Raw genomic sequence first — 18,837 nt, forward strand, 5'->3', positions numbered from 1 at the left:
TGTTTGGAGAGAAATGAGGGCAAAAGATCTATTCAAGCCAAAATTTTTCTATTTAAAAAAAAAACAAGAATTTTAAAAAAATTGATAAATTGAAAATTTTGAAGCTGCTGGATAAAAAAAATGAAAAAAGCGAGTCTTTCTACTGGAGATTTTTAAAAATATTTCAAAAGGTAAGGAAAGAAAAGAGAAGGAGAACGAAGGATTTTTTTTTACCATTCTGTCAGAAATACAAAAACTATCTCGCAAGCATCACAAAAAACAGGAATCTTGAAAAAATTCGGAGAAAAATAGGACTCTGACTTAAAAATTTTCCAACAGCGGGGAGGGGGGCGATTAATTTAAATAGAGAAAATGAAAGAAGCAAGAAATTGATAAACACTTGCAATACATTTCGAAAAAAATGGAAAAATGTAGGCTTTGTTGAAACTTCGACAAAAAAGGATAATCCTTTTTGCAATCTTGGCAAAAAAGCAAAACTTTCGAGAGGAAATTTCTTCAAAAGTTTTAATGAGAGGGGAGGGGGTTGGGTGAGGTTGAAATTTAATGAACTCAAATTTGTTTCCTTTTTCCAAAAAAAAACTATTGATAGAAATGAAAGAGAAATTCAAAATTTAAAAAAAAAATCGAATAAATGAAAAAATTTAAAGAGTGTAATTAAAAAAACTGTTGAAAGCTGCACTTTTTTTGGCAAGTTAAGCAAAAAAAGCATGACTCTGGAAATCCAACTTTTTCAAATGTTTCAATGCCATAGGTGGGGGGAGGAGGAGGAGGAGGAGGAGGAGGAGGAGGAGGGGGGAGAAAAGAAACTCAAGATCTACTGAATAAGTCAACAAAATTCCCATTTTTTAAGAGGATTAGAAAAAAATCCAAAATTCCGAAAGAAGAGAATAAATAATTTGGAAAATGTCAGTTTTGCAGAGAAAAAAAAGAAGAAATCGAATGCAAATCTTCCACACGAACTTTTTCAATGTTCCAATTAGGAGGAGGACTGTAAAGTGCAAAGCCAAAATGTTTTTGTTTTAAAAAAAAACTAGAAAAAATGAGAATTTTGAAAAAAAAATTTTTAAAGCACGATTGAGAAAAAAATAGTAAAAATGGAGGTCTGAAGAAATCTTTTCAATTACAAAAATGGGCTAATTCTTCAACTGTTTAGAGAGAAATGAGGGCAAAAGATCTATTCAAGCCAACATTTTTCTATTTTTAAAAAGAACTCGAAAAAATGTGGAAAAAAAAGAATTAAAAAAAAATTAATAAATCGAAAATTTTGATGGATAAAAAAAATGAAAAAAGCAAGTCTTTCAACTGGAGAGTTTTAAAAACATTTCAAAAGGTAAGGAAAGAAAAGAGAAGGAGAATGAAGGATTTTTTTCACCATTTTGTCAGAAAAACAAAAACTATCTTGCAAGCATGACAAAAAACAGGAATCTTGAAAAAATTCGGGAAAAAATAGAACTTTGACTTGAAAATTTTCTAATGGGGGGGGGGTGTCGCGAACGTCGCAAAATACGCAAATTGTTGGCCACTTGGCAATCTTTGTTTTGGTTCGATTCTTGAGTTTGTATTTTTTGTTATCTTGTCAGTTGATAAATAAAACTTGCAACGAACGTTTCAATAATGGTAACCCAAGCTCGTTACTTATTATTATGGTAGCAGAATCGTATGTATTTATTTTGTAATTCGCGAAACGTAAATGTTACTTGTTAACAAGTTACTAATTTTTTTGATTTTCGTTATTATGACGGAGGAAAAAGTGAAAATATTGACGTCTCGTAAAGCTAGACTTCGCGGAGCTTTGACTCGAATGTTAAATTATGTTAACAATTTAAATGAAAATAATACTGACGAGTCTGAACTGAAGGTAAAGTTAGGTCTCACTGAAGACTACTATAAAAACTATAACAATTTAATTAACGAATTTGATGAGGTAGAAGTAAACATTGACGAATTTATTGAAAAGTTCGAAGATGATTATGTTCTAATTAAAATAACGATTGAAAAGTTTCTTTCTAAAACGAAAAAAGTTGAGCGTCAAGTCTCTAGTATTTCTAATAACTCCGAATCTGGTTCTAGGTCGATTAAAATTCCAAAACTGGATATTAAAAAGTATGATGGTAATATGCTAAATTTTAAAGAATTTTGGTCTTCGTTTGCTTCTATTCACGAATCTGATTTAAAACCTGAAGATAAATTTAAACATTTAAAAAATTTGTTAATTGGAGAAGCTGAAAACGATTTAAAAGGTATTCCTATAAGCGAAGATAATTACGAGATCGCGTGTAATAAATTAAAAGAAAAATACGGAAATGAAAAACGAACTATTCAGTTGATTTATAATACGATAAATAATTTACCTAAATCAAATAATTGGACTGGTAATTTAAAGAAAACTTACGAGACTTTAGAGACAAATTTGAGGTGTCTTGAAGCGTTAAACGAAGAAATCGATAAAAATACAATTTTGTATTCTACAGTTATGAAAAAATTTCCTTTTGATTTTATAATACAAGCTAATATCGATTCTAAAGAAAGGTCTTTGAAAGTTTTACGCGAAAAAATTGGTAATTTAATCGAAAGAAGAGAAGACTATAATTTTAATAGTAATCCAAATGAAAACGGCTTCAATCCTAAAAATCAGCGTAATTTTAAAGATGATAAAACTAGAAATACTACTGAAAATTTATTAACTTATAATAATAAAGGTAAATCGAAAAAATGTTTCTATTGCGGTAAGAATCATTATTCAGACGAATGTGAGAATTTTAAAACTCAGGAGGAAAGGAAGAAAAAATTAATCGGTTCTTGTTTTGTTTGTATGAGTCCAGATCATGTAGTTAAAGATTGTCCTATAGATAAACCTTGCGTGTATTGTAAAAAACGGAAAAGTCATCATCGAAGTATCTGTTTCAAGCTTTTCCAAAAAGAAAAATCCGAACCTGTGAACGAATCCAAAACGACAACTGAAAATCTTTTGACGAAGGAAGAAGAGGGTAATCTACTTACAGCTACGGTGAACGTGAGTAATAATAAATTTACTGAAAGAGTAAATACAATATTAGACTGTGGTTCTCGTCGATCGTATATCACTAATCGTTTAGCGAATCAATTGAATTTGAAACCTCTGAGCTACGAGACGCTGAGAATTTCTACAATTTGTAACGAATTGCCGAAGGAAATCTCATCAAAGGTTGTAAGATTGGATGTAATTACCAAGGATAATGAACGTGTAAAAATTACAGCGAATACGATACCGAAAATTATTAATAAATTGAATATGCCAAATGTTGAGTTGAATTCTAGGTTTAAAAATTTCAAGCTCGCTGAATTCGATGAAAATTTGACGCCAGAATTATTGATTGGTAATGATTACATGTTCGATTTTATTATCATGGAGAAAGTAATGATCGATGAAAATACCTCGCTTTTGAATTCGAAGTTCGGATGGTTCAAGATAGGTCGAATGGAAAAACGACAAGAAACTGCGGTAATGTTTTCAGAAATACAAATGGTTGAAAAATTATGGGAATTGGATTCCATTGGTATTAAAGAACCTATTGAGAATACTGATGACGATATAGCGGTAAAAAATTTTTATGAAAATATTAAATATGTTGATAATAAATATTACGTTAGCTGGCCGTGGATAGAATATCCACCAAATCTCAAATCGAATTATGGATTGGCGTTGGGCTGTCTGAAATCTCAGATGAAAAAATTTTCCAAGAACGAAAACTTGCTTGTTGAATACGACAAAATCATGAAATCGCAAGAAGAAAAAGGAGTGATCGAAAAAGTAAATGAATCTATGGATAAAAAAGCAGAACTTGTTCACTACCTACCTCACCATGAAGTAATTACACCAGGTAAAAGTACGTCTTTACGCATTGTTTATAACGGTTCCGCTAAAATTACTCGAAATGATCGAAGTTTAAATGAATGTATGTATCGTGGTCGTGTATTACTTGAAGATATTTGCGGGTTATTAATTCGTTTTATGTTATGTCAGTATGCGATCGTCGCAGATATAGAAAAGGCATTTTTGCAGATCGGTTTAAATTTAAAAGATCGCGATTGTGTTCGTTTTGTATGGTTAAAAGATATTAAGAAACCATTTTCATTAGATAATTTAGTAATTTATCGTTTTACAGCGGTTATATTTGGAGTAATTTCGAGTCCTTCTCTACTGAGTTTGATAATTTATCACCATCTGAATAATTATGATTATGATTTCATTTTTATTTTGTTAAAAAGTTTCTACGTTGATAATATGGTTCTGAGTATTAATGATATTAACAAAAGTCTCGATTTGTATAATAAGACTAAAACAATTTTTTATGACGCTTCAATGAATTTAAGGAATTGGCAAACTAATTCTAAAGAATTACGAGAAAAAATTGATCCTAAAGATAGGGAATCTAAATCCGTTATTTCGGTTCTTGGTTTAATTTGGGATTCTGAAAAAGATGATCTTAAAATCAAAAATAAATTAAACGAAATGTCTTCAGTAATTACCAAACGTGAAGTTATTAGAGTCGTCGCTAGTATTTTCGATCCGTTAGGATTTTTAACGCCGGTATTATTATTAGCTAAGCTATTTATCAAACATCTTTGGATGATTAAAATCGATTGGGATGAGGAACTATGTAACAAAGAGAGAGATTCGTGGTTAAAACTGTCACATATTCTTGAAAGTATCGATTCGTTTAGAATTAATCGTTTCTTTGGTACAAATGTTAATAATCGTGAAATCGAATTACATTGTTTCGTGGATGCGTCTTCTAAAGCTTATGCTGCTGTAATTTACTTAAAAGTCGATAATATTACTCGTTTAATTTTTGCTAAATCGAAAATCGCTCCTAAAAATAATATTACTATACCTAAACTTGAACTTTTAGCTATATTTATTGGTAATAGAGTTATGAAATTTATTAATGAACAACTTAATAATTTTGTTACAATTTCAAAACGTGTCATTTGGTCCGATTCTAAATGTGCTTTATCATGGCTGTACTCGAAAAAATTATTACCAAAATTTGTTGAAAAAATAGTTCGAAAAATAGATAAATCGTTCATGTATCGGTACGTTCCTTCAATTGATAATCCGGCTGATGTTGCAACTCGTGGATGCGAAGTAAAAGAGTTATCTTCACTTTGGTGGAATGGTCCAAAATGGTTGGTTATGGATGAAAAGGAGTGGCCCAAAGCAGAAAGTTTTCCAAAATTCGTCGAACCTGACTTCGAACCTGCGTTGCTAGTGACTACTCCTGTCTTAAAGTCGCCTTTTGGTATTGATTGTAATTCCTTTGGTTCGCTTGATGATTTATTAGACGCTACGCTGAGTTACGTAAAAAATGTCAACCCTTCTAATATAACGCAACAAACAACCAAAGTCCTTTTTGATTGGATTCGTTATGTGCAAGCAAAAAATTATCCTGATGAAGTTCAAAGTAAAAAACCGAAACGTTTGCAGAATCAATTGGGAGTAAAATTAGACGAAGAAAATGTTTTAAGATGCTATGGTCGTTTAATCAATTCTGATCTTGATGATGGTCAAAAATATCCAATACTGCTTCCTGAAAAAGAATATTTTACTCAATTGGTAATCGAAAAAGTTCACCAAGAAAATTACCACGTCGGTGTTCAGCATACCTTGAACGAAATTCGAAAACGGTATTGGATACCAAAGGGCAGAAGTACTGTTTACAAAGTTTTGAAAAGGTGTAAAAATTGTAAATTTTACGATGGTGGTAGTTATCAATACCCTCCGATGCCGCCATTACCGAAATGTCGAGTCACCAAAAGTTCACCATTTTCCTGTTCTGGTATTGATACTTTTGGTCATTTATATGTTTATGATGGACATATTCAAAAGAAGGTATTTGTTTGCATTTTTACCTGTATGGTTACTCGCGCAATACACTTAGAATTACTACATGATATGACAACATCGGAATTTTTACTCGCTTTTAGAAATTTTATCGCTATTCGTACTTTACCGAATCTGATTGTTAGTGATAACGCGCCTCAATTTAAATTGACTAAAACTTTATTCGAAAAATCGTGGGAAAATATTATTTCCGATCAAAATGTGATTGATTTTTGTAAAAGTAGTAAAATAGAATGGAAACTTTTGCCAGAATACGCACCCTGGCAAGGCGGATTTTATGAAAGACTTATTTCCCAGGTTAAATCATGTTTAAAGAAAACTATATTTAACAGTAAATTATCGAGTAATCAATTACGTACAATGTTGTATGAAACTATGTCAGTTTTAAATTCGCGCCCAATTGTATATGTCGGTGAAAGTGATCGCAATGTTTTGACGCCGAATGATTTATTAAACTTGAAATTTAGTTATATTCCCGATTTAAAAAATTGTAAAAATGTTAATTTAGTCGATTTATGGAAAAAGTCGAATGCTATTTTGGATGAATTCTGGAACCGATGGAAATGTCAATACCTAACGAGTCTTCGTGAGAGAAACAACTGTGAAAAGAAAAGAAAAAATGACGTCGATTCGATTCCGAAAGTTGGAGACATTGTTCTTGTTGAAAGCGAAAAGTATACTCCAAGAGGATCTTGGAAAATAGGGAAAATCGTCGAAGTCTTCAAAAGTGCAGATAATCTAATAAGATCTGCTAAAGTCGAATTTGAAAATAATGTTAAAGTTGTTAGACCAATTAATAAACTATATCCCATTGAAATAAATTAAGTCGCGAACGTCGCGAAATTTTATTTTTATGTATTATTATTTTTTAAATTTAATTTTCGTTTATTATTTCTTTTATATTTTTTTTTTCTTTCGTCCGGGAATGTCGCGAACGTCGCAAAATACGCAAATTGTTGGCCACTTGGCAATCTTTGTTTTGGTTCGATTCTTGAGTTTGTATTTTTTGTTATCTTGTCAGTTGATAAATAAAACTTGCAACGAACGTTTCAATAATGGTAACCCAAGCTCGTTACTTATTATTAGGGGGGGGGTTAATTTAAATAGAAAAAATGAAAGAAGCAAGAAATTGATAAACACTTGCAATACATTTTGAAAAAAATGGAAAAATGTAGGCTTTGTTGAAACTTCGACAAAGGACAATCCTTTTTGCAATCTTGGCAAAAAAGCAAAACTTTCGAGATGAAATTTCTTCAAAATGTTTAATGAGAGGGGAGGGGGTTGGGTGAGGTTGAAATTTGATGATCTCTTTGTTTCCTTTTTCCAAAAAGAACTATGGATAAAAATGAAAGAGAAATTCAAAATTTAAAAAAAACGAATAAATGAAAAAATTTAAAAAGTGTGATTAAAAAAAATGGTGAAAGCGGCACTTTTTTTTGGCAAGTTAAACGAAAAACCATGACTCTGGAAATCCAACTTTTTCAAATGTTTCAATGCCATATGTGGAGGGGGGGAGAGGAGTAGGAGGAAGGGGGATGGGAGAATTCGTTCAAGTCAAATTTTTTTAGCATAAGAAATCAGAAAAAATTTAAAATTTCAAAACAAAAAAGAGGTGAATGGAAAACTGTCAACTTTGATTTAAAAATGAGAAAAGTGTCACTTTTTTGTAAGTAAGATCAAAACATCAAACTTTTCAAGTTTTAATTTGCAGAGGAGGGGAGAGGGAGGTGTTGATTTTTTTTCAAAAAATACTGCCTATAAATGAACAAGAATCAAAATTTCAGAAGAAAAAGTGAATAAATGAAAAATTCCAAAACTGACTTTCAAAAAACAAAAAAAAATCTTTTCGGTTTTGTAAATTTGGCAAAAAAAGAGAGCAGGAGACAGCAAAAAAACAGAAAAAATACGATAAGCAGGACCGTTAAACACCCTAGACAAGGTACAAGTGTTTTTACGTAAATTCAACCAGAGCTATTCAACATTTGGAAACAAATTTTAACCAAAATTGTCGAATTCGAAGCCAAAACTCAGTTGAAAATATCATTAAAATGGTCAACATATCAACAGTACAAGAAACAATAGGTACCATGGTTATAAGAATAATACATGAGGACTTTGCAAGCTTCTACTTTCAATTGGTCATCATAAGAGAGCATTTCGGAATCGAACAGTGATGATGTGGAAACTTCTGTGACAGAGAAAAAAAATTATACAGAAATATCAATCAAATGCCATCAAAAGTTTGAAAATAGGCCTAATTCAATAACTACCAGTATTGGTAATCTTTTCTTCCATATCAACGTCATCTTGATTGCCTAAACACACACACAAAAAAATAAAATAACAATAAAAAACCCCTCAATACGATCTCGAAGTAATTCCTTACAATCAACAAGCTTTCTCACCTATTTCACGAGGACCGCATTCAATAATTTTGAAAATATTACTCAACGATTGGAAATACTTGACTAAAACAGACTCCACAACGATCTTGGGCAACGTTCCCAACTCTTTGAAAAATTGCGACAACATAGCGAGAAATTCTACTCCGTTGTAATCTCCAATTGAGGCGGATATCTTATCAATTATTATAACCAGTTCGTCAGATAATTTATGCGAAAGGGTTTCCAAACTGCAAACAGACATTTCACAAATTATACAAGCTGACTAAACCTTAAGAAAAAAATCATTCAAACGCTAGATTACCTCGTATTAAGTCGAACGCCATAATACGTGAAGAATTTTTGAACTTGCAACAATAAAACATTAAATCTGCTCAGATGTTTAAAAGCTTCTATAGCGTAGTAAAAATTGGAATATTTTTCGAGCAAACGCACGCCTTCATTTTCTAGCGAATCTACTAGTTTATCTGAAGCTTCAACGTTCAGTACACAGCTTAGGCGATTCTGGGTTTCTGCGAACAAAAATCCATCAAGCAATTAGGTAACAAAATTTCAAATAAACTAAATAATAAAGAGATATTTTCATAATTTACCTTCGGAGGGGTTTTTCTCAGACAAATCAGATTGGAAAATGATCTCCGACTCGCAAGACATGAAAGTAAAAACATCAGCCGCAGACAGCGTACTCGAACTTCGTCTTGTGTCAATTCGTAAAGGTTCAACTTCGATGTAGTTATTCTTGACGTTATTTTTCAAACATATCAACACCAAGATATGCCCATATAAATGCAAATCAGCGCTCGATACGACATAATCCCTGCTATCTTTGGTAAACATCCATTCTATCAGCGATGACCAAACCTAAAACGTCACATCTTTAATAAATAATATCTATTTCGTGAAAAAAAAACTGATCTGATTTTAATTAATACTCTCGAGCACCTTAATCTCGAGCAAAGTATCGGGAAAAGAAATACGTTTCCTCAGACAGTACAGAGTGGTAAGACTACAGTTGGATAATCGAATCACGTGCGATAAATACAATTTTAGAACACTTTCGCCTCTTGACGGTTTCCATAAATAATTCAACATTTGCTGAACTAAGCTATGACTGCACTCCATATTCTGATTCAATCCGATCGTACTGAAAATACATGAAACGTTAAACCTTAGACCAAGTGTGTAATTCAAAACACTTTACTCAAGTCAGAATGTCTCACCTTAGCACCGATTGCCAAATTGATTCTACAGTAGCGTCTTCCGTAGAGATACAACTTTCATCTAGATTCAATGTTCTTCTAATATTGATCAGTTCGATACAGCATCTGGAAATTTAATTCATTTCGTAACATCTACTTCGAAACAGTCTATTCGATATAATAAGAAAACAACTCACTTGCATAAGTAATCAGTGACTAGAGAATCTTTGGAAGCTGATAAACATTTCGAAACGCTATCCAACAACATCGTGTAATCGTTTTCCTTCACAAGAGCCGGATACGTGGAGAGCAACTTGTGTAAAATAATCAACCTACGAACAATTCGTACCAATAATCAGTTTACTTCGAGAAACCACTCAATTAGACATAGTCCAAGACTTAAACATACCATGGCCACTTATCGCTGAGCTTATTTATATCGCCTAACCGATCTAACAAGTCAGGGAATCCGACAGTTATTCGCATTCGTTTACTCGAACCAGCATCTAGCATACTTTCGTTCAATAGAATCGTCGGCATCGTTACATCCATCGAATTATAACCAGACGACATACTCTGTTCGAAGAAAATACAAATTACATTTTTTTTTCAGCTCGTTCAGAATCGATCCAAAAAAATTCAGAAATAATACCTGTTTGTAAATGTGAACTATCAAGTTCAAAAAGCTAGAACACATCGAGCCTGATTTATCGTACTTCGATATAGCATTGATTTCATTTACTGCAAAAGCGTTCATTTTTTGTAACTGTTTCTTCCATAATTCTCCATTATCTGCGTACGCTGCAGGAGAACTTGCATCAACTCCGTTCGGATAATGAGCTTCGACGATAATGAGTAAAAAATCACAGATCAGTCTCTGAAATTTAAAAATCAAGATAGAATAATCGTCGACCAATTAGATGAATATTTCTTCCATAGACGTACTTTTTTTTCAGTCATGCCTGAGTTTTTGGGATACATTGTTAACACACTGTCTTGCTCTAGAACTTCTTCGCCGAATTTACAGACTGCCATTCTGCATTCTTTTTGTAACTAAAATACAATATATTGAGGATTAAGGAACACATACGAGAGTACAGAACGTATATCGAGTAACAATCTACTGACTTTTTGACAAACAGTGACCAGCAGAGCGAGTACTTTCAACTGATTATTGTCGTTCTCTTTGAAGGCATTTTTCATTACGGTTTTCATCAAGCTAAAAATACTGTAAAAAATACGTACGTTTATCAACATCGTAAGCAAAATACAAACGAACAAATTTTTTCAAATTATTCTTCGTACAAGATACGTACTTCTTTTTAACATTCAACAGTACTTGCGAATGTTCACAGCCATACTTGATAGTCTTATCGAGCATTGATATCACATCAAAAGTTTTATAACCAGGTACCGGAGATTTGAGAAGTTTGAAAGAAACTGAGTATAATTCTGACAACAAAAAAAATCCATAGACAATTTTAGCCAATGAATTGGAGAATCGAACAATAAAAAAATACAAATTACCGTTCCATTTCGCTTTGATTTGACCCCAGGACTTTCGATACGGCAGGATTAACTCGTTAAGTATTTTAATATACCTTTCACCGATATTATTTCTATAATTCGAGTTTTCTAAGACTGTCATCGATGCTTCAATCACTTTCTTGCTATCCAAGTTTTGATCACCTGCAATATTTACATCATTCCATGAAAGATGAGAAATGGAAAACCAACGATTAAAAAGTCAGCTCTACGTACTCGAGTTAGCATTAGAAGCGACCATCATTAATAACGAAGCACATGCCTTGATGTTAGTCTGATTAGCGGCATGACTTTTGATAGGGCCATCTTTGATTAATTTGTCGACTGCCTGGAATCATAATACATCGTTTATGTCGACAGATTCACTTCGTCGATATATTTTTCAACGATAAACGATAATACCTGAAGTGTAAGTATATGACAGGCATCAAAAATGTAATTCCAACTCAACGACGAGTGTTCTGTCTGCGTAGAACGTAGGTTAATGAATTTGATAGCGTTTTCTTGTAGTAGACACTCCTTCAAGCTGTCTATTCCTTTCTACGAACGAATGAGAGAAGTTATGGTACGAATTTCGAATACAATTTAGCTCCTTAAACACGAAAAGCTTACCTTTCTACCCATTATTGTGGTTGATTGAATGTTTCTCAAAGCGTCCTCTAATTCCAATTCCATGTTTAAAATTGAGTAATCGAACCGGTGTCGAAAGAAGCTATGTACGAATCCACCGGTTTCAACGTTTCAAGATATGGGGACAGATCACATCTGTAATTGATAATTATGTTTCTTAGGTCGTGATTATAGAAAATAAGAGCAATATTTGATGAAATTATCGATATTACAAGATAAATACGTACGGTTTTTGGAAACTACGTAGATGAACCGTGATCAACAGAAATCACCGTTCGCCATTTTGTAAATCGCATTACCGGATCAATAATAGAGTGATACGAAGTATTCACAACTCGAAGGTTGATATTTTCGTTACTTTAATTGAAAAACTGATACAAAATTATTAAAATAATAGAAATACGTCTCACAAAACGAAAAAAATGAAATGAATTTTTCCCGCTATCAGAGGATGTTTGAAAAACACACGTGATGAATTTCAATGTTGCCAATTACTAAAACTGAAAAAGTTACAAGACGACATTTTCCTTTTCGAAGATTTTTCAACTTTTTACAATCTGCAGTTTCTTTTTCTTCGTCTAAATTCATTTCTTCATCGCTAAATACGAAAAATAAATCAAACAATAACCTTCTAAAACATTATCAAATTTATTTAACAAAATAATACACTATTACGATAAATCTACAGGTTCGTCATCGATTAGAAAACTATGAACAGCGTTATAATATTTATCAACGAATTTATCCGGAAGTTCATTTCTGGTCGCCCAATTATAATTATCAATATTTTTATCGACACTTCCTCCTAAATACAAAGCTTTCATGAAAAAAACCTTCGCTCCGGTGGCATTCTCTTTCTCTTGAATAACCTTCGGGTACTTGTATTTATAAAAACCGCAAGGAGCATTCCCCAAGAACTTGGCTTTGACACCAGCACCAAACTTCTCCGATAATATTCTTTCGGCAGCGGTTTTTAAATTTTCATCTTCTTTAACGATATCTTGAGGTAAAATCCATACCGGTTCTTTGCCCAGTTTAACGTTAACGATGTACAACAAATGCTGATCTAGTTTCCTTTCGGTGGATTTCACATCGTTCTTTTCATCAGCTTCGGTTATTCTGGAGGCTGGAGTGAATTGAGCTAGTTCTTTTCTACACGAGTCTTCGAATTCCAACGCCGTTTGACCGGTGTTTTTTTCCAAATCTTCGACCGACAGTCTATTCTTGGCTATATCGTCGGCTCTTTTTACATCACCTTCGTGTCGTAATTCGTGCTCGGATTTCACACTGTTTTCTAGTTCCAGTTCCTGCAGCATTTTGGAGAATGATGTTTCTAATTTGTTCAGTGGTCTGCTAATTGTTGGTTTACGTTCTAAGCAAACGCCGCAGAATATTTCCCATTTTTCTTTCGTTTCGTTGACTAGGTTGCTGGAGTTTCGTACCGGTTTGATGGTCTTCAGGATCACGTTCAGGAAAACGGGTTTACGGCAGAACATGACTTCGACGTAGTTGATTCAATTCAAGCAATAATGATCATAATACGGTTCGAGAGTTCGAATTTCAACCGAACGCGATGAATATTATTCAAATTAGAGTGATTTAAAAATAATGAAAACTCAAAACTGATAACAATGTTCCTGTTGTCAGTTTACCGACTTTTACCCATTTTACCGACCTTCGAGTTGGTAATTACCAAGAAGTATTTTTGCGGAAGAGCCGGAAGAAGATAACTAGCGCTCCACAACGACTGCGAAGAAAGTAGGTACTTATCCAAAACCAAACAAATGCACGAGTCGAATGCAGACTGCATGGCATCAGTTCTAACAGGTTCATGTACCAATGTCCCATAATTCGAGCAAAAGTGCAATAAAAACGACGCCGTTTTGAATAATATTTTTGAATTGAATTCATCTTTCTGTCACGTCTGAAGGTTTAAAAATAATTATTTCAAGTAAGCAGTATTCTTAATGTAGATTCAATGGTGTGTTTGTTCTAAATTGCTTGCTCTGTTTTCAGTTTCATGAAGTTCGACTTCGAATGGTTTGAAAAAACGACGCCGTTTTGAATATTTTTGAATTGAATTCTTTCTGTCACGTTCACAGGTGAAAATAATAATTCCAGGTGGTCATTATTCTTAATTTGTGTAGATTCAATGGTGTGTTTGTTCTAAATTGTTTGCTCTGTTTTCACTTTCATGAAGTTCGACTTCGAATGGTTTACTGGTCGTTTAATTAAGTTGTAAATCCTGAATCCTGCCATCGCCATTGTAGTCTAGTACGGAGCTCGAAGATTTAAGCTTGAATTCGATATAACTGCTTGACAAGCTCTGGAAACACTGTAAGAGGTAATATCTTCTGTTAAAGGTAGAATTCGTCTTCATTGTGTAACATCTTGGATGTACAGCCTACCTATGAAAGTTCAATTATAAATTCAAGTGTTAGTACATGAGCACTCAGTAGTGAAGCAAAACATCTATCGAAGCACGTCAGGTTTCTCTTTTGGATGAATTTTACGTTCTAACTTCGTTCGTAGAATTTGTAGACATAATTGTTTCTCATCTGTCGAGTGTAATATTTGCTGTGAAATGTGAACTAATACCTCTGACTTACAAATTGTCTTCGTGTGAATTTCAGCCTTCAGGTTGTGTCGAAGAAATCCAATACTTGCTCAACTAATATCAATACTACTTACTATTCGTGTTTTTCTACGAGATGGCCGGTTATTTTGAAGAAAATTGATGCAGGAAAGGAATCTCTGCTGCCTTTTCAACGACAACGAACCGCAATCAGATATTTACTAGGTACCTAGCGTTGAAATTCACCTCTTTTGAATAAATTTCACTTTCTCATTTCGTTTATAAAATTTTAGAAGTAATTATTTCTCATCTATCGAGTACGTGTGTAATACTTATTTGCTGTGAAATGTAAACCAATGAATAACAAATTGTATTCGTGTGAATTTCAGGTGTGTATTCCAATACTTGCTCGACTAATATTAGTATAGTACCTACTATTCGTATTTTCCTACGAGGTAGCCGGTTATTTTGAAGATAATTGACGCAGAAAAGGAATCTCCGTTGTCTTTTCAACGATAGCGAACCACAATCAGATTTTTCCTAGGTAGGTAGCGTTAAAGTTCATCTCTTTTGAATAAATTTCACTTTCTTACTTCGTTTATGAACTTTGTAGACGTAATTTTTTCTCATCTATCGAGTGTATATAATATTTGCTGAGAAATGTGAACTAACGACTTACAAATTGTCTTCGTGTGAATTTCAGATTGTGTCGAAGAAATCCAATACTCGCTCTACTAATATCAGTATAGTACCTACTATTTGTATTTTCCTACGAGAAGGCCAGTTATTTTGAAAAAAATTGACGCACGAAAGGAATCTCCGTTGCCTTTTCAACGACGACGAACCACCCTACCTACTTGAATTTTATACATATTTGTAAGTATTACTTAAGTATGCATTTTCTCCATTTTCCTGTATGATCTCATATAATTGACGTTCACGTTTATAGGTAGGTACCTATAGTACAATGAGTGGTGACGAAGATTTCGAGTGCAAAAGGCGCAGAACCGAAGGCCCTTATGGTAAGATCGCTCATTTGAAATCGATATTCGTTTTTAATGCCTCTTATAGTAGTCCTATAGTCATTGACGTGTTAATTTTTCAACAGAATTCGTCACAATAAATCCGACAATTCTAACCAACGTTTCCAAATTAGTGGATATAGCTTCTGTTGCGGTCGCGGCCAGTTTATGGAATCACGTCAACGTTTCCGAACAATTATCGGAGGTGAAAGAAAGGTGGACGAAAAGTAGCACCCAATGGAGCACTTTGCGCGGCAACGTAATCGCATTGATCGACCAATTACCTATTCAGAAGCCTATCACCGACCAAGTTGAACAATACGTTCGTAAAATGGCCAACGAAATAACCGCTTGGGTATCGTACCACTATAGAACTGTGTTTTTGAAAACTGGATCCGATAAATTCATCTACATATAATCTGCTGTATCACATTGTGTGGTATCCTAACGGCGCCATCGACTGCGTTCAAACGGCCAGAAGTATCGTAAAGTCGTCGAGATTGAGCGATGTCGAAAAATTGATATTCTCGTGCGTGTATTGCTTGAAAGATGAAATGGATAAGATGCCGCCGTGGTTATTTTCGAGCAACGTTTTCAAATATGCGACTCACGACGAAAATCCTCTGATTTTCTATTGGTATTGTTTCTACAGACACGAATTGGACAGACTGCGCGAGATCATAGGTTCCTATCGAGATCTCGCTACATTATTATACATGCTCCATCACGAGAAAGTCGATAATTGGTCGGCCAAGCAGCATTTTTTTGATGAGCTGAACTGCGATCAGCAAATACGAGAAGCATATTCGACTAATTGACGAACATGCCGCCGTTTACCAGAAAGCAGTGTTATTGAAATTGAATGAAACGCAGCGTGTAACCGTTTATATGGAGCGAGCCGCGCAAATTATCGTAAATTACACTCGTCCTCGTATCCTTACGAGATATATTCTTCAGACGTGGTTCGAAGCTCGGAATTTGATGAGCGAAGATCAGTTTTTGTCTTTATTTCGAGAACTGTTGAGCTCAAATGTGAAAGAATTCGTTTTAAGGGAGATTTGGACCACTGCGAGCGAGGATTTCAGAACCCACGCGATATGTGCCGATAATTACGATATCGCCAGAATTGTACTAGATGTATGGAAATGGCGCGAAAGCAGCGATTTTATATTCGTTCTGCTACACGATTCGAGCGCGATGATCAAAAAATCCATCACAACGAAAATATTTTTCAACGCCTACCTTTTAAAATTAATAACGAAGAGTAAATTTGAAGAATTGAATCGATTGTTGCAATTTTTTCTACCTGATGCTACGGAATTGGAGGAGTTTAAATCGAGCCTTATGGCGGACAATGCGGAATCTGATACTTTCAACTTCAACGTATTGTGCGAAAAATTAATTACGACCCGTAAATTTCAACAGCTCGAAGAATTGCTTCAATTTTGCCTGCCAGACCCCGATGATCGAGCACGATTTAAAATCAATCTCGTCCACAATTCGGCTAACGTCAGAAAAACTTGCTTGAATTTTTATTCGTCAGATGAGGATGACTCGAATCGTTTAAATAATTATCTCGAACAACTTTTAACTCCGTATCCGCATGCTGTAGTTCAATATAAACGAGAATTGGTAATGTCATCTCAGGGAATCGCCAAACTGAAGAATTTCTTGCTGAATGGTCGTTTGGATACCATGCAAAACTGTATCGATCGTAATCTCACCTCAGACCAGGATAAGGAATCCTTAAAGGTGCAAGTGGTCGGCGATGTTAGTCAACTGATGCAAACTTTACTGCGTAACAACGACGAATCGTACTTACAACATGTTTTATTATGGTACTTCGGAGACGTGAATGCCGTTCTACAGTTCAAAAGCTCGTTGTCCTTGGATCCGATTTTCCTCAATATGTTGAAAGATTGTATTTTTAAGAAGTATCACGATTCTATCAAGCGATGCAACTTTAAACCCGCCAATATTAACAATTTCGATGGTATGGAACGGCTGTTGAAGTGGTATTTCGAGTCGCCAGCCAAAGCGAGAGATTTCAAAATGAAAATTATCTACAGGCATCCGAAGATCGATATTTTCCAGACTATTTTGAGGGGAAGCCGAGGCGACGATCAGTTGAAAATAATTCTGCAGTGGTTTTTTAAAGAAGACAGCAACGAAATAGCGAAATTCAAAAGGCGTTGGCATGGTGGCAAAATTACTAATTTCATTTAGACTTGGGTATGTTGAGTAGGTGTTTTGTGTTTTTTATTTTATCACGATCGATATAGGTACCTAGGTACTTATTGCCTCCTTTATGCAGGAATTGAACTCGGTCACTTTTTTTAAGTAAACAAGTTACTTAAGTTACCAATAGTAACTTATGGTTACCTACTTTCTAAAAAAATTTCGTTATTAAAAGTTACTTTTTTCTAGTTTTTTCACCTATTTTTTTTTTTTTTTTTTTTTTTTTTTTGGAAATTTATGACCAAAATTTTTGAAGAAAAAAATACCCTAATGCTTTTTTAGCGTTCTGAATTTTATTTTTCTAAATTTGGTGGTTTTTCTTTTGAAATATTTCTAATTTTTTCTTAATTGTAACAAGTACATATACTCATTCATTATTTTAAAATTTGTCGTTGGTTTTTAATGGATTTCTCCTGTTTTGATGATTTTTGGTGTCTACATTGTTTGAAGGAAATCATACAAGGTGTTTGAAGACATCATTTTTTACAAAAATTTGGCTAAAAACTTGAATGTAAATTGTGCCCATCCCCCCCCCCCCGACCTTAAAAAATTCCATAAGTTCTCGAAAGATGACCTGCTGAAAGTCCTACTTTTTCATTTTGAAATTTTGTTAGACACCCTGGTTATCGTTATTTTTTAGAGTTATAATATTTGTACCTAATTACCTACCGTACCTATATATGTATATTTTGTGCGTTTCTTTTTCGTCGAATTGTCTTTCAGATAAGTCAAAACTTGTTTAGATTTTTCGAATAAAATGACTATACGAATAAAGGTATTTATTACATTTTGTTGTAAAAATCAATGGCGTTATTTTTTCATACACCCAATTTGGTTATTTTATCATTTATTTCAAAAACCGAAACAATGGTCAATGTTATTGTGATGATGATGTGGAAATGCGTTTACATATTAAGTATAAGAAACGTGCACTAGGGTCATTTTTCTATGTCAATAATACAACGGCTATAATTTCTTTCAATCATTGATAATTTAAGAAATAATCGTGTAGTTGATTAATCATCTATTTCCAATCAATTTACTGGGGAACTGTCTCAACCTGCACATACATGTTTGAACCGGCAAAGGAGAATGGAAAGAGAGACCTAAAATACACTTTCAGTATTTCCAGCAAAAATTTCAGTTGCTGTGAAATTCATTTTTCGATTTTTTAAAAATTCAAATTTGGCTCATTTCTTATGGAACAATTAAAATTCAGCAATAATTATTGCCATCAAGCAGTGCTCTTTAGCCAGTAGGTTTTCGATTGATGATTAGTAAATATTTTTAATGCAAATTCATCAAAATTTGTCGTAATCAAACCTCCAAAGCCTGAAATAAG

The 18,837-nt window shown here is 33.7% G+C and overlaps 3 protein-coding genes across 4 annotated transcripts in view; 1 reads left to right on the forward strand and 2 right to left on the reverse strand.

The window, feature by feature from the left end:
- The window catches only part of tefu (Serine/threonine-protein kinase tefu), a 65,873-nt gene extending 53,704 nt beyond the window's left edge, over positions 1–12,169 (reverse strand). The window contains exons 1-18 of the mRNA XM_065363028.1: positions 11,888–12,169; positions 11,643–11,795; positions 11,433–11,570; positions 11,247–11,358; positions 11,013–11,174; positions 10,802–10,937; positions 10,614–10,713; positions 10,431–10,538; positions 10,138–10,362; positions 9,895–10,061; positions 9,683–9,817; positions 9,507–9,611; positions 9,229–9,430; positions 8,880–9,147; positions 8,591–8,798; positions 8,290–8,516; positions 8,155–8,199; positions 7,971–8,072 (exon numbers count right to left, since the gene is read on the reverse strand). Coding sequence (XP_065219100.1) covers positions 7,971–8,072; positions 8,155–8,199; positions 8,290–8,516; positions 8,591–8,798; positions 8,880–9,147; positions 9,229–9,430; positions 9,507–9,611; positions 9,683–9,817; positions 9,895–10,061; positions 10,138–10,362; positions 10,431–10,538; positions 10,614–10,713; positions 10,802–10,937; positions 11,013–11,174; positions 11,247–11,358; positions 11,433–11,570; positions 11,643–11,705 — 2,503 coding nt within the window. The 5' untranslated portion in view covers positions 11,706–11,795; positions 11,888–12,169. The remainder of the gene's footprint in view (positions 1–7,970; positions 8,073–8,154; positions 8,200–8,289; positions 8,517–8,590; positions 8,799–8,879; positions 9,148–9,228; positions 9,431–9,506; positions 9,612–9,682; positions 9,818–9,894; positions 10,062–10,137; positions 10,363–10,430; positions 10,539–10,613; positions 10,714–10,801; positions 10,938–11,012; positions 11,175–11,246; positions 11,359–11,432; positions 11,571–11,642; positions 11,796–11,887) is intronic.
- Positions 12,170–12,284: 115 nt separating this feature from the next.
- On the reverse strand, positions 12,285–13,315 carry mRpL46 (mitochondrial ribosomal protein L46). The gene has a single exon (XM_065363033.1). It carries the CDS (start codon positions 13,154–13,156, stop codon positions 12,332–12,334), a length of 825 nt encoding a protein of 274 aa, XP_065219105.1. The 5' UTR covers positions 13,157–13,315; the 3' UTR covers positions 12,285–12,331.
- A 17-nt stretch (positions 13,316–13,332) lies between these two features.
- Positions 13,333–18,427, forward strand: LOC135844712 (uncharacterized). Of its 2 annotated transcripts, XM_065363031.1 has the most exons (8): positions 13,333–13,611; positions 13,677–13,781; positions 13,861–14,004; positions 14,294–14,460; positions 14,625–14,779; positions 14,939–15,111; positions 15,185–15,257; positions 15,344–18,427. In XM_065363031.1, exon 8 carries the CDS (start codon positions 16,146–16,148, stop codon positions 17,481–17,483), a length of 1,338 nt encoding a protein of 445 aa, XP_065219103.1. In that variant the 5' UTR covers positions 13,333–13,611; positions 13,677–13,781; positions 13,861–14,004; positions 14,294–14,460; positions 14,625–14,779; positions 14,939–15,111; positions 15,185–15,257; positions 15,344–16,145; the 3' UTR covers positions 17,484–18,427. The 2 variants fall into 2 exon arrangements, with proteins under 2 accessions (XP_065219103.1, XP_065219104.1); XM_065363032.1 differs by lacking the exons at positions 13,333–13,611; positions 13,677–13,781 and having other exon boundaries at positions 13,797–14,004.
- The last annotated feature ends 410 nt before the right edge of the window (positions 18,428–18,837 follow it).

This window comes from Planococcus citri, chromosome 4, assembly GCF_950023065.1.
Source record: "Planococcus citri chromosome 4, ihPlaCitr1.1, whole genome shotgun sequence".
NCBI classification, from domain to species: domain Eukaryota; kingdom Metazoa; phylum Arthropoda; class Insecta; order Hemiptera; family Pseudococcidae; genus Planococcus; species Planococcus citri.

Coding starts and splice junctions, on each gene's coding strand:
- mRpL46 (XM_065363033.1), bottom strand. CDS start 13,156: ATGTTCTGCCGTAAACCCGTTTTCCTGAACGTGATCCTGAAGACCATC.
- LOC135844712 (XM_065363031.1), top strand. CDS start 16,146: ATGGAGCGAGCCGCGCAAATTATCGTAAATTACACTCGTCCTCGTATC.